We start from the raw sequence: 26287 nt of genomic DNA, 5'->3' as shown, positions 1-26287 counted from the left end.
CAAGCCCACTGGAGCCAGGGACAATTCATCGTGTGACTGCCTCCTGCATTTTCATATTGATACATGCAAAATAATCCAGAAGAAAAGTCAAGGCTGAAAAGGGAGCTAGTAATTGTTGAGCTGTGCTCTTAGGGGCCTGAGTACCAAAGATAGATTTGAAACAAGAACAAGTGAAGAGACAGGGAGCTTGGCGAGATGGCAGAAGAGGCAGAGGAGAGTTGTTGAGAATAAAGTCCTGGGGTGGTGTTGGTCCAGTTATTATCATAGGTCCTGAATTGCTCTTGTTTATTTAATGGGGATCCCAGCATGAAAGACACCCACTGAGACGCTGGAAAACTGCTATGACTTCCTTGTAGGGCAAAAGGCAGACAGTCCCATTGCTGTGGTAGCAACTCTGCTGACCCGCAGGGCAAAGCCACGGAAAGGAGTGTTCCTGGGAAGTAATGAGACAGTTCAAAATGTTGATTTCATTTCAGCCCAAATTCTAATTGTGTTTCTCCCACAGTTGGAATTTAAGGATATGCATTCAGGGGCTGTGTGGTTAATGACTGTATTGCCAGCATCTAGAACACAGCCTTGGAGAAGATGATGGCACCACTCCAGTACTCTTGCCTGGAAAATCCCATGGACCAAGGAGCCTGGTGGGCTTCAGTCCATGGGGTCGCTAAGAGTCAGACACGACTGAGCGACTTCACTTTGACTTTTCACTTTCATGCATTGGAGAAGGAAATGGCAACCCACTCCAGTATTCTTGCTTAGAGAATCCCAGGAATCGGTGAGCCTGGTGGACTGCCATCTATGGGGTCGCACAGAGTTGGACACAACTGAAGTGACTTAGCAGCAACAGCAGCAGAACACAGCCTGGTCCATAAGAGACGCTGTATAAATATTTCCAGCATGTACTAAAATCATCAGCCCACCTACTCTTGGCCAGGCGGTGTGTGTGGGGCTTTGCAATCTTTGTCTCACTGACTTTCATCCTAGCTAGGGAGCTCTCTCCCGGGTCCTTGTGGCAACTGAGCCTCAGAGAGAATAACTGTCGAAGAAAACAGCCCGTGCATGTCAGATCTAGGATTTCACTCAGGCTTTCTCCCATCCAAGTACTAACCAGGTCTGATCGTGCTCAGCTTCCAAGATCAGACGAGATCAGGCATGTTCAGGGTGGGATGGCCATAGCCTACACCCAGGCTTTGTATTTTCACTCTCCGTATTGTCTCTTTACCTTGGGATTAGGGAATAATTTCTGGTTCGTTGGTGGGAGGACTGGGTTCTGACTACTCAAAACTTTTGGAAGTTTTTCTTCTGGTGCTGGTATGGATATCCTTAAAGACTCATGATGTAAATTGTGTAAGTTACTAGTCAATTTCCTTCCAGATCGAAATGTTTAGTGATATGCCAAGATGCCATGCAACCTTCAGAAACTTCCATCCTGGACTTCCCTGGTGGTACAGTGGGTAAGAATCCACCTGCCAATGCAGGGGACATGGGTCCCATCCTTGGTCTGGGAAGATTCCACATGCCTTGGAGAAACTAAGCCCGTGCATTACAACTACGGAGCCTGTGTGCTGCAACTCCTGAAGCTGGGGAGCCTAGGGCCTGTGTTGCACAAGAGAAACCAATGCAGTGAGAAGCCCATGATTTGCAACAAAGAGAAGCCCCTGATCACCACAAAAGAAGTAAGTAAGTAAGTGTTGGTCGCTCAGTCGTGCCCGACTCTTTGAGACCCCATGGACTGCAGCCCACCAAGCTCCTCTGTCCATGAGATTCTCCAGGCAAGGATACTGGAGTAGGTTGCCATTTCCTTCTCCAGGGGATCTTCCCAACCCAGGGATAGAACCCAGGTCTCCTGCACTGCAGGCAGATTCTTTACCAACTGAACTACAAGGGAAGCCCATAAAAGAAAAGCCACAAGAGAAAGCCTGTGCATAACAACGAAGACCCAGCACGACCAAAACAAAACAAAACAAAACTTTAAACACTTCTAACCCAAGAGCCCTGCAGTGGTATCCATGGAGTCTCCCCAAGAGCTCTTGCTTATACGTGGACCACTGGGCTTCAGGGCCCCGCACCTGACTGCCTGCTGCTGGCACCCCGCTCCCCTCTTTGCACACAGGCTTCCTTAAGAGTCACACGAGCACACAGACAATATTGTCCCAATGAATCATCACTGGCCCTGAAGCCACCTCTCACTCAGGAGGCAGGAGAGGGATGGGACAGAGTCTTGGCATGAATCCTTGAAGAGAGAAACTTGGCTTGGTTACACATATTTCTTTTGTTATAAAATCCTGATTAAAATAGACATCTTTCACTTGACACAGGAGATCTACAGTTAGTATTTTTCTCCTCTACTGTAACCAAAATTCACTTTTCGCCCCACCTTTGGACTTGACCATGAATATGATAACTCATAAAAACAGAAAATTTCCCCCAGTTCCTTCATAGCAAGGTCCAGGGTAAACGCCTTCAGGAAGGATAAACAAATGCTATTTTGGGAAAGTTGTAGGAGGCACTTAAAAGGCAGAGGCCTCACACCCAAGTTTCCCTTCTTAATTAGCTGGTTAGGGTATAAAGTGAGGACTTGGAGTGCGAGGGGTTTGGCTTGTGTGTTTTGGGGGTGTGTATGTGCGTGTGTGATCGAGCCTGTATATGCATACAAGAAGAATCCTAGCATACAGAGAGTTTTGTTATTTACACCAAGATGTTGATAGTTTCACAACAGTTTCTAGGAGGGAAATTTTTTCGCCAGCTGGCGTGCTCTAATAGGGGAAAGAGAAGGGAACCCTGTGGCTGTTTTTGCAGACACTGTGTTAAGAACTTCATGTGCATCACGAACTCACTTTGTGCTTAAAAATCTGTTTTTCCCAAGTACCTTCTAAAAGTGAGTTACTAGGCAAAGGCTGGGAAACAAAGATGAATAAAGTACATTCCTTAACGCCAAGGAATTTACAGTCTAGAAGGTGAGGCAGGAGAACAACTGGTGATTATGATCGGGTGTAATAACTATTATGCAAGAACTCTGTACAGAGTTGTTATGCAGAAGCTCTTAGGAGGGGCACCTCTGCTTAATCTCAGCTGAAGGTGCCAAGCCTTCAACCAGGCAGTCAGAGCAAGCTGGGTAAATACCAAGACTTCCCTAAGGAGGTGTCATTCACCGTAAGTTTTGAAACACTGGTGCAGAACTGTAGAGACAGCTTCATTGCAGGGAGAGAAGAGAAACACAAGAAAGCTGCTAGAAGCAAGAGAGAGGGCTTGACAAGTTCAAGGACACTGCTCAAATATGTAAGGCTGGGAGGCAAGGCCATCTTAAAGACTTCCCATTTATCTTGATGGCTGTGGTAAAGCAGCAAAGGCTTGAAATAGAAGAAAAGTACAAGATTCATTTTGCATTTCATGAAAGTAAATCTCAGCATGCTGAATAAAGGCATGTGATGAGTTTTGTTTGAGTTTGATTGTCTGGAATGGTAAAGGATGGAGGACAGAGACCTTGCAACACATGTTGGTTCCTATGATCCCCCGACTATGATGCTGGCTCTCAGCCTAATTTTCTCCCCATGACACTTTTTATTGGAACTTCTAGTATGTTATAAAATAAGCTGATCTTGGCTCATTGTCTTGCAATGTGGTGAATGGATTATGAAGAAAGTGAGACTGGAGGCAGGGGACTGGTCATGAGGGTGTTGAGCAAAGAAGGAGTGGCAGTGATTCCAGGAGACAGAATGGATGCAACCAGGGAGGAGTGGGTGGGAGAGACAGAGGCGTCAAAGATGACTTGTGCCTTGCTGGCTCAGGCCACTAGGAGGATGGTGATAAAACAATAGCTAACATTTATTGAGCATTAACTATGTGCCAGGTACCATTCTATGTGCTCGACAGATAGGAGCTCAGTTCTTATAACAACCCAGTCATGTAAGTACCACTTTTGTCAGAGGAGGAAATAGAAAAAGAAAAGGATAAATGGCTTGCCCAAGGTCATATAATTAGCAAGAAACAAATTTAGGAGTGGTCAGTTTATAGAGGTACTGAAGACAAAAAAAAAAAAAAAAGGATGGAATTGCCCAGAAAGTATCCATTGGTGAGAAAAACAAAAAGCCAAGGTCAGGACCTCGGGGAAATTCCAATATTTCAGGAGATGGTGGAGGAAGAGATGCTTGTGAAAGAGATAGAGTTGAATCAGCCCAAGAGGTTGAAGATCTCAGAAGACAATAGGGTGATAGACGCCAAGGGCCCCCAGGTTGGGGTTGCCATCTGACTTTCCAGAGGCAGAAATGGAATCCGGGAGGAAGTGGAACTTCCAGTGAATCCGGGATTGACTGGAGTCCTAGATATCCTGTGCTTCCTGCTGCTCCACGGCTGCTCTGCCATTCCGGCAGCATTTGGAAGACTGACGCGTGGTTCTTATTTTTGGACACTTGGTTATCTGGAGTGATAAGAAAGGAGGGACTGGAACTTAGTTATGCGTTAAAATTCAGATCATCCCTTTATTATAATGCTGGCTGTTCATTTACTTTCCTCTGCATGAATTTTTTCTACTGGAACACTTAATGACTTTGAAAATTAACTGGTTTTCATTTTATCTCCAAAACTGGCTAGAAAGTACCTAGGAGGAGAAGCAGACCCCAGTTTCTCCCCCACACACTCACTGTTGGTGTCGTTAGACTTGACAGCTCACAGCTCACCAAGTTTCTTGGCAATCCTGATTATTTGCAATAATTACCAAGGTAACCGCGTGGAATATTTTCTCTGAATTAAAATTCAGCACAGCACATCAATTCTCGGGGATCTCTGCCTTCTCAGGCCACTGGGTAGTTGGTCAGTCCCTCTCCTTTTCCTGAACTCTGTTTGGTCCAGAAGGCGTGGTGGTCTGCTGGTCTTCATCCTTGCAACAGCACTTCTGGGGGCAACTCCTTTGGGTCCCCAGAGGTCTTTAATCCCTGTCCACTCTCCCTTCGGAAGCTAGTCACAGCCACATAGACCTTCTGTGTATGTCACTCACACCACATATTTACTTTTCCTTCAAATTCTATATTAAAAAATCTCTTGCATAAACCAGCTTGGTTACTTGCATCCTTTATAAAGGTAAACACTTGGCTTGCTTTTTGAAAGAATACTGCCTTTCCACCTGAATGTTTCTATTTTTATATTCTCCTTTCTCTTGCAGTGCTTGCAGCTAAACTCCCAATTTAGTGTCACAAAACCAACAGACTCTCTGCTTGTATAGCTCTTGGCCAAACTTGTCAGTTTTTATTTTATCTGTTTACTTGTTTGGCTTAAAGATCTAAAGAGACAGGAATTGTGTATGTACTTTTTTTTAACTCACCAGTGCAAATTCTATCTGCAATTTAAGCTCACTGCTTTTTAAAGTTAGGGAGTTTGGGATGGACATGTACACACTGCTATATTTAAAATGGATAACCAACAAGGACCTACTGTATAGCACAGGAAACTCTGCTCAAGGTTATGTGCTGGCCTGGATGGGAGGGGAGTTTGGGGGAGAACGGAGACATGCATATGTATGGCTGAGTCCCTTCGCTGTTCACCTGAAACTGTCACAATCTTGTTCATTGGCTATATCGCAATATAAAATAAAAAGTTTTTTTTTTTTTAAATTGCAATATATGGTACCAGAGGCAAAGAGAAGAGGTACATTCTAGAAATATGGTCCTGTGGTCCCTAGAAATGGATGTGGGAAGGGCAGATTTATCCACTCCTGAAGCTATCCGGAGCAGTGCAGTGGCATCTTGAGGGATGGGTCAGTTTAGTTTAAAGCTAGAGGTCCGTTTAAGCTGAGAACTAGACGATGAAGCATCGGGATGGAGGGTGAAGGAGCTTATTAATCAAGATATGAGCTAAAGTGAGTGGTCTCACTCCTGGGAAGCTGGAAGGATGGGAGGAGGGCTCAGAGAGAGAGAAGTTGGGCTGGTTTAGGATAAATTTTGCTAGGTCAGGGAGTCTGAGCCCCAATTCCCTCTTATCTTTCATTTTACATCCTCTTGCTCTCATTTCTCAGAAAGATGCCAGTAGGAAAATCTGAACTGAATAGGAAATATGACTGGTGATATAAAAATGCTGAAGAACCTTAAATGAAACTGCAACCTACTACTCCTTTTAACAGTGGAAGCAGGGAAATCTTGAATGAGGCAGATACAAACCACTGGTTTCCAGAAAGTCGACTCCAAAACTTACAGTAAAAATTAGGTGTTAACTTCCAAGATTGTTAAAAGGGAAACTGTTCAAGATGAATGGGAGGCTAAAAAAATATGGTTTAATTAACTATGAGAAATCCAATCTGAAGCCATCCTGATAAAAAAGGAAAAATACATTTGTATAATAAGCCAGGAAGAAGTCTTATTGGAGTTACTTGTAAAAAAAATCTACATAAAAAATGGAAGGAGAGGAATATAACCAAGGACAGATATAAAGATGGCTTTAGTCTGTCTGTGAAAAAAATAATTTTGCAATAAAATAAAAGAAAAGCTAGCGTCTCCAACGAGTTGAAACTTGCAAAAACACTCAAGCAGAGTAGTAAAACGGTCTTTAAAACCTGTGTTCTCAGTAAAGATGTGTAGTACTGCTCTGCTTTTGTGACTTTTAATAATATAAAAGACCAATAGAGAACATTTCTTTATCATCTATAATAACTTGGTCTTATTAATAGCATATTTTAATTACTAATAATTTCATACTTTAGAACAGCTTACATATGCTACTATTTTAAACAGTATTTGATGTTTTTTAACACATTTTCGTATATGAGAAAATTGAAACTTTGCATTCACTATCATTTCACTTAAGGCATTTTGTGTTTTGCTTATATATAATTTCGTTTTGCATCTTTGCAACTTGATATAAAACATCTATAACAAATTTCATCCTGCATAAAGAAACAATTACAGTCCATTCAAGTGAAAGAGGTTTTATCCTCTGATCATTTTTTTTCTGCTTTAGATATCTACAAACCATGTTTTATCCACTGCCCTCGGCATAGCTTGAATCCTAAATTTTTAGCGAGAACTGAGCTTGCATACACTCAGTCTAGAAACCATGCCTTCACGATGATTGCCTCATTCTTCCTTCTTCTTTTTCAAACATCCGTGTACAAGGTCTTCTGTTTTTCAGGTTTTTGTTTTTTTTTTTCCTCTTGACTTTTCAAATTAAAATATTTGCCATTACTTGTTCTGATATTAAGTGTTTTTCCCTTGTCAGCATCCAGGAACAGAACTTACATAAAACTATACTTCTGTTTTTCTTTCCTTCTTATTTACATTTAATCTTGATGATGTCTTGCTCTTTTTTTTTCCTATCTGAATCCTTGACTTCAGAAGAATTGACATGGATCTCTGTATACCTCACTAATTAAACCTGTCGAATTGACATCTTGTGTCAACTAAACAGCCTCGGTCAGACTTTCATGTCAGCATCTTGAGATAAGTAGCAGATGATATTTTCTCATTTTATATTGGGAAAAGGCAGACAGAGACTAAATACTTTGTCTGAGTGAGGGGTTGTTTAATTAGTTGATACTAGTTCCTGATAAGTTATATAAATTACATTTGGACCACGATATCATTGAGTTTCGCTTTCCAAAGAATTGGGTATTCTCGTGTTTCGGCATTCCAGCTAAATTATAGATTGGGTGATTTTCCACCCTTAAATTCTCTCTTTTTCCAGTGTGTTATTTATTCTTCTGCTCTTACTGTAGAGGGTGGTGGCTATTCCAAGGGCAGCTGTACTTTCAGATTTAGGGTTCTTTGGAAGGGAAGGAAGTATTTGAAAAATTACTAAGAATTTATTATTTATTTATCCTTTCTAGACCATGTCACTAGGGTTTTGAATTCATATCATCTTATCTTTAAGCAAAAGGAATAAAGTAAGTATAGATTTGATGGAAAGAAACTAACAAGTATGTTAGGATTAAACTGTCCTAGGTGTTTTCCAGTCCTCCTTTGAAAGTAGAGAAAAAAAATCCATGCTTTAACCTAGATAAATAGATAGATATTAACCAACCAAAAAGGAGCAGTGGGTGCTTGGTTAGAAATGTGTACTGTGGGAATTACATGCTGTGGCCCCATTTTGTGGGATTCAAGTCACCACCAAGTGGCATAATGCTCCTTGGAAAGGGAGGTGATGGGAGAGAATTGAGAAAAAGGAGGCGGCTCCTGCAGAGACCTGGTCATTAGTCCAAAAAGATAGTTTCTTCCAGATAATGTACAAAAATAGAATGGCTGTTGGGGGAGAAAGAACAGCCAGAAAGAAACAATGCTGTAAAAGGCTTTATCTAGCAAATGTTAGCCCTCCCTGACTAGTCTTGAAACAACTTTGGAAGAAAGTCTTTAAACAAGCTACTTTGCAGTTCCCCAGATCTTTTCCACTTTGTAGCAAGATAGCGTGCTTTACATGAACATTATCAGTTTCAAGATTCTCTAACTAATGCTCCCTGCTTCCCTCATATCCCAGGAAGGAGGAGGGCTGAGAACTGGGCCACGGGATTGATGCCTCATCTTCTTCTGCCTCCTCTTCCTCCTCTTCAAGGGAGTCTTCACAAGGACCCTGGGAACAGGATTGTGGTTGTCAAGGCAGAGAGGGTCTGGAGGGTGGACAGAGTTTGGGATGAACAGATGCAAACTGTTACAAAGAGAACAGATAAACAGCAATGTCCTACTCTACAGCACAGGGACCTATATTCAACGTCCTGTGATTAAGCCCTAGTGGAAAAGAATATGAAAATTAATGTGTATATTCATATAACTTCATCACCGAGCTGTACAGCAGAAATTAGTACAACATTGGAAAGAACTCTACTTCAACAAATTAAATAAGCTATAAGGATATATTGTACAGCACAGGATATATAGCCAATATTTTATAATTTTAAATGAAGTGTGGTCTATAAAAATGTGGAATCATTAAGTTGTAGTGAAAGTATAAGTCACTCAGTGGTGTCCAGCTCTTTGTGACCCCATGGACTATAGCCCACCAGGCTCCTCTGTCCATGGGATTCTCCAGGCAAGAATACTGGAGTGGGATTCCCTTCTCCAAGGAATTTTCCTGACATAGAGATCAAATCCTGGTCTCCTGCATTGCTGTGGTTTCTTTATGGTCTGAGCCACCAAGGAAGCCCACATACCATGTTTATGCCTGACACTAATATAATATTGTAAATAAAAAACAAAAAAATAGTCTTCAACACTGCTTTCCCTGGAGTCTTCAGTTCAGTTCAGTTCAGTCGCTCAGTCGCGTCCGACTCTTTGCGACCCCGTGAATCACTGCACGCCAGGCCTCCCTGTCCATCACCAACTTCCGGAGTTCACTCAGACTCACGTCTATCGAGTCAGTGATGCCATCCAGCCATCTCATCCTCTGTCGTCCCCTTCTCCTCCTGCCCCCAATCCCTCCCAGCATCAGACTTTTCCAATGAGTCAACTCTTCGCATGAGGTGGCCAAAGTATTGGAGTTTCAGCTTTAGCATCATTCCTTCCAAAGAAATCCCAGGGCTGATCTCTTTAGAATGGACTGGTTGGATCTCCTTGCAGTCCAAGGGACTCTCAAGCATCTTCTACAACACCACAGTTCAAAAGCACCAATTCTTCAGCGCTCAGCCTTCTTCACAGTCCAACTCTCACATCCATACATCACCACTGGAAAAACCATAGCCTTGACTAGATGAACCTTTGTTGGCAAAGTAATGTCTCTGCTTTTGAATACGCTATCTAGGTTGGTCATAACTTCCCTTCCAAGGAGTAAGCGTCTTTTAATTTCATGGCTGCAATCACCATCTGCAGTGATTTTGGAGCCCAAAAAATAAAGTCTGACACTGTTTCCACTGTTTCCCCATCTATTTCCCATGAAGTGATGGGACCAGATGCCATGATCTTAGTTTTCTGAATGTTGCTTAAAATTCAGCCAAAAGCCAACATCTCCTAAGCTTTCATTTTGTTCCATTTTTCTTTTCCCTATATTACTCTACAATAAATCAACATAATAAGGTAGCAACAAACACAGTGTCATCACTCCACAATCTCTGCTCTTGTGAATTGTGTGTAGGAAAGAAATGTCCTTCAAAGTCTTTTGACTTATTTCACTGTCCTTAGTAAAAACTACTGTAAGAGAAAGATAATAATCAATAAATATTAAATAATATGAACAAGCTAAAGAAACTAAAGAACCTCTTGATGCAAATGAAAGAGGAGAGTGAAAAAGCTGTCATAAAATTCAACATTCAGAAAACAAAGATCATGGCATCTGGTCCCATCACCTCATGGCAAGTAGATAGGGAAACAATGGAAACAGTGAGAGACTTTTTATTTTCTTGGGCTCTAAAATCATTGCAAGTGATGACTGCAGCCATGAAATGAAAAGGCACTTGCTCCTTGGAAGAAAAGCTATGACCAAACTAGACAGCATATTAAAAAGCAGAGACATTAACTTTGCCAACAAAGGTCTGTCTAGTCAAACTATGATTTTTCCAATAGTCATGTATGGATGGGAGAGTTGGACTATAAGGAAAGCTGAGCACAGAAAAATTGATGCTTTTGAACTGTGGTGTTGTAGAAGACTCTCGAGAGTCCCTTGGACTGCAAGGAGATCCAACCAGTCAATCCTAAAGGAAATCAGTCCTGAATATTCATTGGAAGGACTGATGCTGAAGTTCCAATACTTTGGCCATTTGATGCAAAGAACTGACTCATTGGAAAAGACCCTGATTTTGGGAAAGATTGAGGGCAGTAGGAGAAGGGGATGGCAGAGGATAAGATGGCTGGATGGCATCACCGACTCAATGGACCTGAGTTTGAGCAAGCTCTGGGAGTTGGTGATAGACAGGGAGGCCTGGCGTGCTGCAGTCCATGGGGGTCGCATAGAGTTGGACACAACTGAGTGACTGAACTGAACTGAGCTGAACTGAACTGAATATGAACAAAAAGTATATGGATGTTTTTTAAGCTTCACAGAAAAAAAGAATTTAAAGACATCAATTTCCAGGAAAATTATTCTTGTAACCAGTCCAAAAAGCTTTTTCTTTTTTTTCCCATCAGAAGAACAAACTAAAGAAGTAGAAATGCCAAATCAAACAAACCCTTAGCATTAGATATATTCTGGAACTTGTGAAATTGAATTAGCATTTTATTTTTATTTTTTTTTTTGAATTAGCATTTTAAAATGAATCCAAATGCCCCTTTAAATAAGTAACCCTCTTTCCCCAATTTTTCCCCCAATGATGACAGGCAGTACACATGCAGTTCACTGCATGCTCATATTTAAGAAAACATATTATTGGAAGAGAAATTTTCTTCCATCAAAATCCTAGTTTAAAGAGGGAAACTTGAATTACTTGTATGTTGGCAGCTGATGAGAATAATAAAAATAATCCTTGTATCAAATCTTTTCTCATGAAAGGAAGGGGATGAGAAGAAATACAGGCAGTCAGAGAACGTTTCTAAAACTCTTGGTGGCTCAGATGGTAAAGAATCTGCCTACAATGCAGGAGACCCAGGATCCATCCTGGGTTGGGAAGATCCCCTGGAGAAGGAAATGGCAACCCACTTCAGTATTCTTGCCCAGGAAATCTCCTGGACAGAGGAGCCTGGAGGGCTGTAGTTCACGGGTTCACAAAGAGTTGGACATGACTGAATGGTTAATAAACTAGCTCTATAGTGAAGACTTTCCCTTCCTGCAAATGACTGAGTCCAAAACAGGAGATTTGCAAAATGTGGGAATAATTTTAACTCGTTTAATATTTTTCTAATACAAATAAAATCCAGACCTAATGCTGACATAGTCCATACACTGACACTGTCAAAATCAGTAGATTCACTAGGAAGGAGTTCTTCATGGCTTCTGTGGCTTTTCTTTTTTGTGCCCCAGATGCATCCTGAGGATGTCACAGTGTGAGCCCTGCAGACATTGAACATTATGCTGGCACGTTGCCAAGATATTAGCATTACCTTCATAGGTCACCTGGACAATCTTGCTCTCTTACATCATCACCAATCGTTTGATCCAATGACTGTAAATTCAATAACCAACCCATCTTGCTAACATTCTCTGCCCATTCTTAGCCCCTTTGCCACAGCTCCTAACCCCTCTCATCTCTGAAGATCTTTTTGCTATTCTTTAAAATATTCATTTAGCCTCTTTCATTCCATGATTAGCTCTTGCATCATTCTAGGATCACCATATCCCTGCTTCCCTGATAGCTCAATTGGTAAAGAATCCACCTGCAGTGTAGGAGACCCCAGTTTGATTCCTGGGTTGTCGGGAAGATCCCTTAGAGAAGGAAAAGGCTACCCCCTCCAATATTCTGACCTGGAGAATTCCATGGACTATACAGTCTATAAACATGGACTTTACAGTCCATGGGGTCGCAAAGAGTCAGGCATGACTGAGCAACTTTCACTTTAAATTTAGCTTTCCCACCTCAGTGACTGTCTTTTTTGATCGTGGTCAATGACTGTCCCTGGTGCTGCTTTTTCCCTAGTGGAGTTTATTAATCTATGTCTATCTGTTGACCTGTGAATAGGAAGTTATTGAACTTGGAACATTGCCTACATCCGTTGGATCATCGAAAAAGCAAGAGAGTTCCAGAAAAACATTTACTTCCGCTTTATTGACTACACCAAAGGCTTTGACTGTGATCATCACAACAAACTGTGGCAAATTCTTAAAAAGATGGGAATACCAGACCACCTGACCTGCCTCCTGATAAACCTGTATGCAGGTCAGGAAGCAACAGTTAGAAATGGACATGGAACAACAGACTGGTTCCAAATCGGGAAAGGAGTACATCAAGGCTGTATATTGTTACCCTGCTTATTTAACTTATATGCAGAATACATCATGCAAAATCCCAGACTGGATGAAGCACAAGTTGGAATCAAGATTCCTGGGAGAAATATCAATAACCTAGATATGCAGATGACACCACCCTTATAGCAGAAAGCAAAGAAGAACTAAAGAGCCTCTTGATGAAAGTGAAAGAAGAGAGTGGAAAAGCTAGCTTAAAACTCAACATTCGGAAAACTAAGATCATGGCATCTGGTCCCATCACTTCATGGCAAATAGAAGCGGAAACAATGGAAACAGTGAGACTTTAATTTTGGAGGCTTCAAAATCACTGCAGATGGTGACTGCAGCCATGAAATTAAAAGATGCTTACTCCTTGGAAGAAAAGCTATGACCAACCTAGACAGCATATTAAAAAGCAGAGACATTACTTTGCCAACAAAGGTCCATCTAGTCAAAGCTATGGTTTTTCCAGTGGTCATGTATGGATGTGAGAGTTGGACTATAAAGAAAGCGAATTGATACTTTTAAACTGTGGTGTTGGAGAAGGCTCTTGAGAGTCCCTTGGATTGCAAGGAGATCCAACATGTCAATCCTAAAGGAAATCAATCCTGAATATTCATTGGAAGGACTAATGCTAAAGCTGAAACACCAGTACTTTGGCCATAACTGATGGCCAATACTGATGCAAAGAACTGACTCATTGGAAAAGATCCTGATGCTGGGAAAGACTGAAGGCAGGAGGAGAAGTAGACAACAGAGGGTAAGATGATTGGATGGCATCACCAACTCAATGGACATGAGTTAGAGCAAACTTCGGGGGCTGGTGAAGGACAGGGAAGCCTGGCATGCTGCAGTCCGTAGGGTCGCAGAGTCGGACACGACTGAGTGACTGAGCTGAACTGAACCCGGAACACACAAAATGCTTAGAATAACTTTTTGGCACCGATGTGACCGATGTGGACTTAATTATCATATGTGCACATGAAATTGAATACTAGAAGCTTCCTGATTTCTAATATGAAAATGAGTTTCAAATGAATCATTTTCTTGCTACTTTCTTAAGGTAGCTTTATCAATTTCAGCAGGATACCAAAGGATTTTTATTACACAGAAGTTGATAATGAGGATGAACCTTTGGCTTATTTATTTATTTATTTATTTTGCCATTCTATATGGACTGCAAGGAGATCCAACCAGTCCATTCTGAAGGAGATCAGCTCTGGGATTTCTCTAGAAGGAATGATGCTAAAGCTGAGACTCCAGTACTTTGGCCACCTCATGCAAAGAGTTGACTCATTGGAAAAGAGTCTGATGCTGGGAGGGATTGGGGGCAGGAGGAGAAGGGGACGACAGAGTATGAGATGGCTGGATGGCATCATTGACTCAATGGACGTGAGTCTCAGTGAACTCCGGGAGTTGGTGATAGACAGGGAGGCCTGGCGTGCTGTGATTCATGGGGTTGCAAAGAGTCGGACACGACTGAGCGACGGAACTGAACTGAACTGATATGAGATGCGAAAGAAACTTTTTTCAAATAGAGACATGGTTGACACATAAAGTTGTGTAAGTTTAAGGGGTGTGGTGTGTTGATTTGACACATTTATATGTTGCAAATTGTTACCACGGTAGTGTTATCTAGCACCTTCATTACATCACATAGTTCTATTTTTGTGGTGAAAACATGTGAGATCTACTCTGTTAGAAACTTTCAACCATAGAATGCAATACTGTTGACTATATTCACCAGGTTACACGCTACACCCTCAAATCTTACTCATTTTCTAGGTTTATATCCTTTGACCAACATCACTCCCATTTCCCTCATCCACTTCACCTCCATCTCCTGAAAACCACCATTCTCTCTTTTTTTTTTTTTTACATTGAGCAAAATTCCCTGTGCTATACAGTAGGTCCTTGCTGGTTATCCACTGTAAATATAGCAGTGTGTACATGTCACTCCCGAATTCCCGAACTATCCCTTTCCCCAATCCTTCCACCTGGTAACCAGAAGTTCATTCTCCGAGTCTGTGAATCTGTTTCTCTTTTGCAGATATTACCTTTCAAATGCCTGTATTACAGTCTTATATTAGCTTCAGGTGTACAGCGCAGTGATTCGATAGTTTTATGCATTACAAAACGATCACCATGATGAGTCCAATTACCATCTGTCAGCATACAAAGTTATTACCAACGTTATTGTTATCCATATTCCCCGTGCTGTACATTAAATCCCCATGGGCTATTTATTCTACAAGTGGAACTCTGTACCTCTCAATCGCCCTTACCTATTACACTCAGCCCTCTCCTCCCTCCCCTCTGGCAACCAGCAGCTTCGTGTCTGCATCCATGAGTCTGTTTTTGTTTTGTTGTTTTTAAGATTTTACTTGTAAATAAAATCACATGGCATTTTCTTTCTCTGTCTGACTTATTTCACGTAGCATAATGCCCTCTCATTCTAGCCATGTTTTCATTTATGGCTGAGTAGTAGTCCACTGGGAGAAGGCAATGGCACCCCACTCCAGTACTCTTGCCTGGAAACTTCCATGGACGGAGGAGCCTGGTGGGCTGTAGTCCATGGGGTCGCTAAGAGTCGGACACAACTGAGCGACTTCACTTTCACTTTTCACTTTCATGCATTGGAGAGGAAAAGGGCAACCCACTCCAGTGTTCTTGCCTGGAGAATCCCAGGGACAGCGGAGCCTGGTGGGCTGCCGTCTATGGGGTCGGACACGACTGAATCGACTTAGCAGCCGCAGCAGCAGTATTCCATTATATACCTGTGGAATAGTACATGTATTATCTATACCCCACACCTTTATGCATTCATCTATCATATCAATGGACTCTCACGTTCTATGTTTTTGGATGCACAGGATGAAGCTTTCCGGAGCACCATCCTATTTCCTGTGCTAAATACCACTAGATCTTGACAGAAGGGGAAGCTGTTTGTTCATGACTCCTGGAGGTTGTAATATGTCACAGGGTAACGCCTGCCATGCACAGCCTTTCATAACAGTGCTATGCAAAGTAGAGACTTAAAACAGTCGACAATACAAGACTGAACTGGTGGCCTGGACAGCTTCACCGAGCCCACAAAAAACCAGCTCCCTGCTCCTCGTGCGCTCGCCCAGCAACCTAACGGCTGGCCGCTCGTTTTTTGCTGAGCTCAATGCCACTTCTCACCCCAAATTTACTGGCTTGGCAAAGTTGCAAATTTTATTACGCAAAAGTTGAGAAAGAGCAAAGCTGAGGAGTGCTAAAAACAGTACCTTTTGCTACTGTGTAGCATCTGTATTTGGGGAGCAGGGTGTTTTATTTATAGCTATCTATTAATACATTAGCAAAAGATACAGAAAGAAACACACACACACAAAATAGCTTTATCAAATAGTTTCCAGTGTTCAAGTGTAACATTAAAAACAAGAACAGCAACAGAAAACTATTCTATTGGGGGAGAAAAGCCATCTTCTTGACCTCTCTCTCCCTTCCCTTCCCTTTCCTCTCTGAGCTGGACTGTGGCTGCAAAGAGCCTTTGACCTGCTTGGTTCTGGAGGGCTGGGCTGGAGCCTGGGGCCTGGGGAGGGAGGTGGGATCCCTTTTATTATTTTGTCCAGCGACTTTAACCTTCTCCTCTCCTCCTCCCATCCCAGCCAGCCTTCAGGGGGAGAAGCAGTGGCAGCATTTAGCTTGTAAAACTGGTTTGTTGGGGTTCTTCCTCCCTCCCGCTCTTGCTTCTTGGCAAAACGTTTTGCTGGGCAGCTGCCCTGCAGATAGCTGCCTTCTCTGCACTTGGAAGGGGCTCCCACTTCCTCCTCCAGTAAGCACGGCAGGAGGACAGACCCAGCCATTGCCCCAAGATGCACAAAGAAAAATGGAAACACAGACACATTCATGTCCGTGTGCATCCTGGAAATTTCAGATTAAAAGAGGTGGGGGCTGGATGGGTCTTGGAACCATGGGACCTTCCCAGATCTGAGACCTCGTGCATTGACTTGAACAGAAGGTCTGGGGTGCTGGGAGGGGGGTCAGAAGCTGCTGCCTACATTTTGTATTTATAATTTAAATAAGTCACCAGATGACACAGCCAAGGAGGGGAGGGCGGGCTGTGGGAAGGTGTGTGGGCAGGTGCATTTTGCTTCACTTTTCCACCTGATCGCTGGGTGCTGCTGGCACCCACAAGGGCATCCTCACCAAAGTGGGGGCAGTTAAGAGATGGGCTTCCTTGCCAGAGGGTATCCCGGGCTGGACCCAGAGAGACTGGGAGGGGCTGGGCGGTAGTTTCTGGGGAGAACAGGTAGGTACTAACTGTGGCCAGTGTTTTGTTAAATTTTGCAGGAGGTTAAAAAAAAAAAAAAAAAGAATGGGGGTGGGATACAGTTCTGCCGAGACACATTGCCCAGGGCACCTCTGCTTCCGTGGGGGAAGCTTGGATCCTGTGAATGCAACTCAGGTCTTCTCTGCGCTTCTGGGTCCTGCTGGTGGGAGGAGGTGAGAAGATGCTGGCCAGAGCTGGCTCCCTGCCAGGTGTCAGCCAGTCTGAGGGGAGCTGTGCCCTCCTTGGCCCCCAGGGCGGGGCAGAGGTCAGCACACAGAGAGGAGGCAGAGGGCCCAGGCACCCCTGGATGGAGGCCTCTCCTGGGGGGCCGGGAGGGAGGGTTCCTGACTCTTCCCCCGGAGGGCGGGTGTGTGGAGGTGGATTTAGAGTGACACACGATGAGGAAATGGAAGAAGCATCTATTTGATGGTGTCCCCAGGAGTGAGACCCAGACAGGTCTTTCTCTGGGGCAGGAAAGATGCTGTAAATTTATCCCAGGGGCCTAACTCAGCCGCACCAAGGACTTTGAGGAAGCCAGGAAATTCTGGGCACCTCAGCTGTCTCACTTGAAAAACGAGGCTAATTGAAAAGGCCAAGTGTCTTGTCTTCATGTCTTCTTTCGCGCAAGACAGCAGGCTGTCTCCTCGGATAACTGCCCTGTGGGAACCTCAGGGGCTATGTCATAGTTACGGAGACAGGAAATCGCTTTGAAAACATAAACACATTATTATTAAATGTGAGGTATTATCTGATCCCTTATTCAATGAGGGCATTTCCTCCTTCCGAGCACGATCCGCATGGCATGTTCACCTAACCCTGCACAGGGACACCCCTTGGACTTACAAGCAAAAGCCATAGGAAAACAAAGATCCAGAAAAGATGTCCCGAGGTAGAGAGTGCGTAGACTCTTCCGAGGGGCAGCCTGCTTTCTGCGTCAGGCGTCAGCCCTTCCCTTCCTAAGCTCCCTCCTCAGGTGGCTGCCTTGCTTTCTGTTACTTATTTGGAAGCCGAGGCTGTGCCTTTTTGGCCTGAACATCCGCCCCTGTAGCTCTCCGTCTCCCCCTGGCGTTCCTCTCTGCCTATTTCTTAAGATTGGTGCCCCACCCCCTCCAAGGTGGAGGGGACCCGGGGAAGCGAAGAGGGGGAGAATACAAAAATAAAAAGTTCATGGGGGGGGGGGGGGCGTTTCTAATCAGCAATCCTGAAAGGATTGGGTATGTGCCTAAAAGGATTCTTTCTTTCTTTTAAACTTTCTTTCCTTGACAATCTTTCTCCAATCTTTCCCACTGTGGACGCAAAGAACTTGAGGGGAGGAGGATCAGAATTCAGAGAAAAGTGTGTGGATCTATCTGCCAAGATAAACTGACCCCGAGTCGGTGGGGAGAGGGGATGGAGGGAGAGAGTCCCCCTGTCTGATCAGCACTAAGGAATCAGAGAGACATAAAAGGCAAGTGAAGCGAACAACAATTAAAAAAAAAAATCCCCCCCCCCCCCCCCGGACACAACAATACAATCTATTTAAACTGGAGCTCATACTTTTCATACCAATGGTATGACTTTTCTGGAGTCCCTCTTCTGATTCTTGAACTCCGGGGCTGGCAGCTTGCAAAGGGGAAGCAGACGGCTGCGCGCCGCACGGGCAGGTTTACCAAAGGTCCCTCTCTAATGGGTATTTTCTTTTTCTTAGCCCTGCCCCTGAATTGTCAGACGGCGTCTGCCTCTGAAGTTAGCAGTGATTTCCTCTAGAGCCCGGCCTTATCTCCGGCTGCACGTTGCCTGGTGGTGACTAATGACACAATAACATTGTCTGGGGGCTGGAATAAAATCGGAGCTGTTTACCCCCACTCTATAGGGGTTCAATATAAAAAGCCGGCCGAGAGCTGTCCAGGTCAGACGCGCTCCTGCCTCCGCGCTGGGACCGGCGCCTCCAGGGTCCGCGCGCCGCCGCCGCCGCTGCCGCCGCCGCGTGCGTCCTGGGACCGCTCGCTCTGCCTCTCCGCAGAGCAGAGACTTCTTTTTTTTCTCCCCGTTAAACAGCAATCAGGCCGAAGTACCATTTTGAGATCCGGAGAACCCGAAGCGCTTGGAAAGAACTGAAGCTGATTTTTTTTTTTCCTGCACTTTTTCTTTTTTTATTCCCTTCGAGTTTAGTTTGCAGGGGGAAAGATTTTGAATCCTTCCTTTAATCCGCTCCCCTCCCCAGAATGGATTATTTCCCCATGATTTTCGCTCTGCTGTTTGTGGCTTTCCAAGGAGCTCCAGAAGCAGGTAGGCACGGTGACTTGTAAAATCCTTGAATACTGTGGTCTTTTTTTCCACCTTAATGCTTTTCTTGCTTCTGTTTCTCCCACTGCGTTTTTATGACTGCCGCTCAGAAATCAAGTGTAGGGGGGTTAGTGCTCAGAGCTGCTGAAGTTTTCTAGCAGTGGGGGGGTGGAATCCTCTGTGTAAGACCATTGCTCCTCTAGCATTAAAGTGACATGATTATTATTGCCTAGTGTGTTTCTTGGCTTTTAAAAATATGACTTAAAGACAAGATGTAATTTAGCTAAATGTGTGTTTGCAATCTTTCTGTTCAGACAGGTAAAAGGACATATAGGTATTTATATCTTATTCAAATACTGTTTTAATAGTGTGTTAATGTGTAAAATATTCATACTTTTCAACTCGAAGCCAAGGAATTTTATTCAAGTCATTCAAGCAGTTTATGCACATTAAAATCACCTGCAGAACAGTCTGGGGAAAAAACCCTTCAGGCAGTTTCAGGGCGAAGCAGATGTTTTCTTTAAAATTTGTCATTATTGACTGTGGGTTTCTTTTGGCAGGTTTTTGGCACTCACAACAGTGTGAGCTCCATTTCCAGTGTTATTCACCTGTCCTGGGAGGGGAGCTAGAATAAATCTCGGCTACCAAGGGATTTAGATAGTGTGTGCGCATCTGCCCGTTTCTCTCTTTCTAGGGTCAATGCACTTTTTTTGTCTTTTCGTGACCCCGACTGAAGAGAAAAGGATGTCAAGGGAATGAAAATCCTGGAATGTGTCTGATCATTTGAAATGTACAAAATTGGGCAGATAAGCTGCAGGGCTAACTTGTCAGTAAGAGGAGACAAGGCTGCCGTGAGGAAGGGGGAGCTGGTAGATCCCACGCACGCCCTCCAGTTCCCGGGATTTAGAATCCAAAGCCCACAGAACCTTGTCTGGGTTCCAAGAGCGGCTGCTTGGTGATCCCTTCAGTCTGGGGTTCGCCTGTTCAACTGACTTCTCTCTTTCCAATCACCTCCCCGAAGCTCTGGATTTCCACCTAAGTTCTAGAGGTGCTACTCTTCTGAGCTACTCCCTGCCTTAACACAAGGTGGGAAGCAGTGGTACTGAATGAAAGGTCATCCCGCCTGGGGAAGTGGCTCGGAGTCTAGGGAAAGACAGTATGACTTACTTAGTTTGAGGTTGTTTTGGTCATCAGCCCATTTTAAGCCACGGTAGGCTGCGCTCGGTTCCATGTAGAAGCCAACCTAAATGTCTCCTAAGCAGTGTTTCTAAGTATTTCCTTGAAGGCTGCGTCCTTCGTGGGGCTGGCAACTCCCTTTTCAGGTGGTGGTTTCCCCTGCACTTGTTTAATCTCTCTGAAGGCGGATAAGCCAGTGGCGACACAGGTGAAGTCATGTTAAGGAGAGGGGGAAAAAATCATCCTTTTTCCTCTGTGTTTCTTGCCGGAGGCTGGTGGTGTGCTTCATCTGCTTTTACCTGCTCTGCTGGGTCTGGCATCCACGCCGTGGCCGTGTGCCTCCGGGCCTTGGAGCAGACACCTCCCTCTGACCTGATGTCTCTCTCTCCCCAGCGGTCCTGGGCACCGAGCTCAGCGCGGGAGCAGAGGATGGCGGGGAGAAGCCGGCTCCCGCCACGCCCTGGAGGCCCCGCCGGTCCAAGCGCTGCTCCTGCTCTTCCCTGATGGATAAAGAGTGTGTCTACTTCTGCCATCTGGACATCATCTGGGTCAACACTCCAGAGTGAGTCTCTAGAGGGCATCCTTACTCTAGGCTTTCTCCCCTCTGGCTCCACGGGAGACCGGAGCCCCAGTTTCTCTGGTTATTGTCTGGCATGGTCTCTGAAGGTAGCACAGCTGACCACAGGAAAGTGCCTCCGTGGGCAAAATGCCCCTCCAGAGGGTGTCAGGCATCTCGGGGGTTGGGGGAAGATCTTTGTATTGGGCCTAGGGGTGAATGTTCTCGAATTCTCTGGGTTGAGAAGCCACTGCTGAGGTCATCTGTGGGTTCGTCTAACCTGTGCTTCTCATGGGAGCGTAGAGACTTAAGAGGCAGAAGTGATGACAGAGACTTACAGGCTGTCTCCTCATTTTACTTTTGGAGAAAACTAAGACCCAGATTGTTGAATTTGCAAGGTTGAGTTTGTGCAGAGTGAGACCTGGAACTTGAGTGTCCCGACTCCTTTGTCCTTGCCCTTTGGAAAAGCCTATTTCATGACAGCAGTAGGAATACCCTGATCAGATTTCTCTTCTGCCTCCAGAGTGAAGAGAGCAGTTTCTCCCCCTTACTTCCTGCAAAGTAATTCATTCATCAGAAAGAATTGTAAACAAAAAGGCACTGATTGTACCTGCAGAGTCCTGTTATAGCGAGGATGACCAAAATCCAAACAAAATCAAGGCAAACCAAACAAAACCCATGGCAGGCCTAATATTTAGCAAGGTGACAGTCCCAAGGGGAGGACTTTACTCCTCGGGTGAGAATCATAATGAACACGTTGGAAATTACTGGAGAGCCTTCTGGCAAAGAGTCCTTCTATAGCCACATGATTATCACCAAAATCAGCGGAGGTGTGCAAATATGGCACGAGCCGCGCTCCAGGTGGCCTGTTTTGTCCAGCCTCCCTGGGGGCCCCTTTTAGCATATCCACGTATCACTTGAGTTGAAAAATCAGTTTTCAAAATCATATGAGTCATGGTTTTGCATGGAAGTCCCCCACCTGCCAAGAGCTGTTAACTAAGTAGAGAGAAAAGGAAGAAAATATGAAACAGATACCAAAGCAGAAATGTCATAGTTTTGGCCAAAAAGCAAGGCTGCTGTGTCAAGAAGAAACTGAACTCTGTCGAGTTGACATGCAATGTCATTGACTTAGAGAACGCGATTTTCTCCCGGTTGGGTCCACACCCTCAGGGCCATTGATGGGCACATGGTCCTGACTGTTACCGCTTTTGACTCTAAGTTTCGCTACCAATTGCTGCGGCATGCTCTCCTTCTGTTTTAATGGAAGGCGGTTGGCCCCAAAGAATGCAGCCTTTGGAGAGGATTAATTATGCTCATATCGTCTGTTTCTCTCTTTCCATAATAGGCACGTTGTTCCGTATGGACTCGGAAGCCCTTCTAGGTCCAAGCGCTCCTTAAAGGACTTCTTTCCTACAAAGGCGACAGTCCACAGGAAGAGATGCCAGTGTGCTAGCCAGACAGACAAGAAATGCTGGAATTTTTGCCAAGCAGGAAAAGAACTCAGGTGAGTAGAAACACCTTTGTTTTTGATCAGCTTTTTGGCCTCCTGACCTTCTTCCTCTCGTGATGCCGTCTTCTTGCTTTGAAGAAAGCAACAGAGATGCTGAGAACAACCAGCCTTCCTGTTGCTGAAATGTCCTCCCTACCTGTATTTTAACAGGGACCAAGACTCCATGGAGAAAGCCTGGAACAACCAAAAGAGAGGGAAAGACTGTTCTAAGCTAGGAGAGAAGTGTCTTCATCAGCAGCTCGTGGCCAGAAGGAAAACAAGAAGGTAAGAGACTCTTATGAACAGCTGGTCCCCTTTACCTATAAACAGTCTCCAGTCATTCTTACCTCTGTGGGAGAAAGGCTTAGAAGACAATATAAAGCGAAGGGAGGAAAGGGAAATCTCTGTGTTCTTTAGACTTAAAAGAGCCAAAGAATCCTTCTCAAAAGTTTTTTTGATGTAATGGAAACTAAGAGAAAAATAATAATAATTTCCCAGTCGGTTCAGAAACAGTGGTTTACATAATTCAGTCTGCTGCCCTTTAGCACACACACCACTCATCCAAACAAAAATCTGTTTAGGGACACCTCTGTCATTTGGTCACATCTAGTTTTTGCATCTCTGAGTCAATATATTTACAGCTTTCCCTGAGAAATTAAAAATCATTTCAGGGAAAATTTATTTTTTTTAATCATGTATAATCAAATTCGTCAAAAACATAGCAGTTATTCAAATGGCCAAAGGGAAAATAAAGTCATTAAATAGGGTTGGTGAGAGTTAGAACATGTCATTTTTCAGGTTTATTTATTTACTTTTTTAATAGGGAAATGCATTCGGTGGAGATTCAATGTCATTCTCAACAGCTTTCTTATTTTTTTAATCAGTCATGAGCTGGGATCTGGATTAATAACACCCCAGGGTTGCTCTGAGGGGCTCTATAGGGATAAACCTTCCACAACCTAAGCATCTTGAAATTCACAAGCTGCGGGGAGGAAGCCTGCTTTCAGATCTGTCCTATAGTCTGATTCCCTCTCATGATCAGAGGCATTTTTTTCCTAGAAATCCAGTGGCAAGAAGTTCTAGGAGCCAAGTGTTCTGAGCACAGGCCAGGAGGTCATGGACGACTTCTGAGTTGTTTACTACTGTCTGGGGCCAAGCTCAGTGCTTCCCATGTGACCTTAAAGTCTCCATATTTATGAACTCAGGCCACTAGTGCTCCTCCAGGCTTCCCTGGTAGCCCAGCTGGTAAAGAATCCGCCTACCATGCAGGAGACCCGGGTTCAATTCCTGGGTCGGGAAGATCCCCTGGAGAAAAGATAGGCTACCCATTCCAGTATTCCTGGGCTTCCCTGGTGACTCAGATGGTAAAGAATCCACCTGCAATGTGGGAGATCTGGGTTCAGTCCCTGGGTTGGGAAGATCTCCTGGAGAAGGGCATGGCTACCCACTCCACTACTCTTGCCTGGAGAATCCCCATGGACAGAGGAGCCTGGCGGGCTACAGTCCACCGGGTCGCAAAGAGTCGGACATGACTGAGCACAGCACAGCGCTTCTCCAGATGGCAAGATTATGTAAACCACTGTTTCTGAACTGACTTGGAAATTATTTTTTTCTATTAGTTTCTATTACATCAACTATTAAATCAATGTTACTGTTCTTCCCACCCAAAGAAAACATTAAGCCTGCAAAAATGATAGTTTTTAATTGCCATAAGACATTTGCTTTGGGGTCCTGCCTGTAGGCCTTCTTGTTTTGAATTCCTTTCCCCCTCGAAGCCCGCTTCAATTCCTCACATGATTGAGAATTTGAAACCTTTGCTGAGTAAGTGTCTCCATACAATCCCACCAAAGTTGGAACAGTGCTTGGAATAGGGCTAAAAAAAGAGAAGAAAGTATCTCTAGTCTACCTTAAAATCGTGCTTTAAAATTTCTTTAATTCCCAGCTGCTGTAGATATGACCACGTCACCCCTCTCCTTGCTCACTGAACCCTGCCTCACCCTAGGCATCAGAGGCAGTTTATTTTCATTTGAGGTTAGTAGAGAAGCACGTGGTCGTGGTTGAGGGTGAAAGTTGAGGATCCAGATTTAGATTTGTTTGTGCCAGATTCTAATTTTAGATGTTTCTTTTGCCCAAGAATAATTTTTTCAAAAAAAAAAAAATTTGTTTTCTCTTGTCTGGTTTTAATAGGTTGGAGGCCATCAGCAACAGCATCAAAACATCTTTTCGTGTTGCCAAGCTGAAAGCCCAGCTCTACAGAGATAAGAAAGTGATCTACAATCGTGCTCACTGAGGGCAGGTTTTTGGGGCCTGTCTGAAGCTCCTCGTCCACAGAGAGCCCTGGGCCTGACTCTGTGCGCTGCCCACGGGGCTGGGATCGAGGCAAATGCGTCTTGCCTGGTCAGACGATTTCTTGTTCCAGACTGGCAGGGGACCAGCACCCTGGGTGCAAGCATTCCAGGAAAGGTTAAGGAGCGCCCCCAGCCAGTCTTGTCTCCATCCGAGCTGTTTTCATCCGTCTCTCTTCTATGGGGGTGGCAATGGGCCCCGCAAAGAAGGCAAAGAGACCCAGTGACCTGCAAATTGGGATTCCTCCTCCTGCCGGAGGAGGAGAGGAGATTCCACTTGTGGACGGAGTTTCCAAGAGGGTCCAAAGGGAGTGTTTGTGTCTCACTCAGGCGCCTGGCACATTTCAGGGAGAAACTCCAAAGCCCCGTGAAGATTTTTCTAAGGAATGCACAAATTGAAAACACTCGAAGGACAAACACTCGAGTAAAAATGAAAAAAAAAGGCCTGTTTTTCTAATTCATAAAATGCAAAACTGAAAGAAACTGTTACTACTGAAAATCAGAATGAGTTTCATGCATAGGAGACTACCTCATCTGTATTGCACTCTGACAAAGCATTTCCCACCTTTAATTATTGCCTCCCAAACTCTTCCCCCGCAAAAAAACCCCATCCTAGTTCCTAGCCTCGTGGAAGTCTGTCTAATGCATCAATAGTAGATATAACGTTTTCATGGTCATCTACTAGCTCTGTTCCCTAAGGAAAAATGAAAAGATCAGTTGAATCAGGAGTTTCCCTCACTTACCTTGATTTTTGGAAACACAATGGTGTAGGGTTGTTGTGGAGAGATATTGAAGGGTGAACATTGGTGATGCTTTAAAGCAGTAAAATTATTTTCCTTTATTGGCTCATGGAAGAGGTTGGATTACGTTTTGATGTACTTATATTTTTATAGATATTTATATTCAAACAGTTTATTCCTTATATTTACCATGTTAAATATGCGTTTGGGCAGGCCATATTGGTCTATGTATTTTTTTAATGTATTTCTGAATGAAATTGAAAATATGCTTTGTTTTGCCTGTCAAGGTAATGACCTTAGAAAATAAATATTTTTTTTCCCTACTGTACTGATTCTGAATCATCTCTGAAATTTCTGAGAGGTGAGCCACAGTGATAAGATTCAAAAAGGGGAATGAGTAAAGATGGTTTCTTGGAAAGGTGACAATCAGAAGAAAAAAGGATCTTAGCTAATGACAACAAGAATTTGATTTATATCTTAAAAGTTGCTTTTTGATTGCATTTGTGAAGCCGCTCAGTCGTGTCCTACTCTTTGCGCACCCATGGACTGTAGCCTACCAGGCTCCTCAGTCCATGGAATTTTCCAGGCAAATGTACTGGGTTGCCATTGCATTTAGCTAAA

General features: G+C 44.0%; 1 protein-coding gene across 1 annotated transcript; it reads left to right on the top strand.

The window, feature by feature from the left end:
* Nucleotides 1–18718: 18718 nt before the first annotated feature.
* On the top strand, nucleotides 18719–25992 carry EDN1 (endothelin 1). Its single transcript, XM_019986317.2, has 5 exons — nucleotides 18719–19363; nucleotides 20930–21098; nucleotides 22438–22596; nucleotides 22753–22866; nucleotides 24769–25992. The coding sequence occupies exons 1-5, from the start codon at nucleotides 19300–19302 to the stop codon at nucleotides 24869–24871; spliced, it is 609 nt and encodes a 202-aa protein (XP_019841876.2). The 5' UTR covers nucleotides 18719–19299; the 3' UTR covers nucleotides 24872–25992.
* The last annotated feature ends 295 nt before the right edge of the window (nucleotides 25993–26287 follow it).

The sequence above is a fragment of the Bos indicus genome, chromosome 23 (assembly GCF_029378745.1).
Source record: "Bos indicus isolate NIAB-ARS_2022 breed Sahiwal x Tharparkar chromosome 23, NIAB-ARS_B.indTharparkar_mat_pri_1.0, whole genome shotgun sequence".
Lineage (NCBI taxonomy): Eukaryota > Metazoa > Chordata > Mammalia > Artiodactyla > Bovidae > Bos > Bos indicus.
This window is presented reverse-complemented; position numbering and strand designations above follow the sequence as displayed.

Coding starts and splice junctions, on each gene's coding strand:
- EDN1 (XM_019986317.2), top strand. CDS start 19,300: ATGGATTATTTCCCCATGATTTTCGCTCTGCTGTTTGTGGCTTTCCAA. Junction 19,364..20,929: donor CCAAGGAGCTCCAGAAGCAG/GTAGGCACGGTG, acceptor CTCTCTCCCCAG/CGGTCCTGGGCACCGAGCTC. Junction 22,597..22,752: donor CAAGCAGGAAAAGAACTCAG/GTGAGTAGAAAC, acceptor GTATTTTAACAG/GGACCAAGACTCCATGGAGA.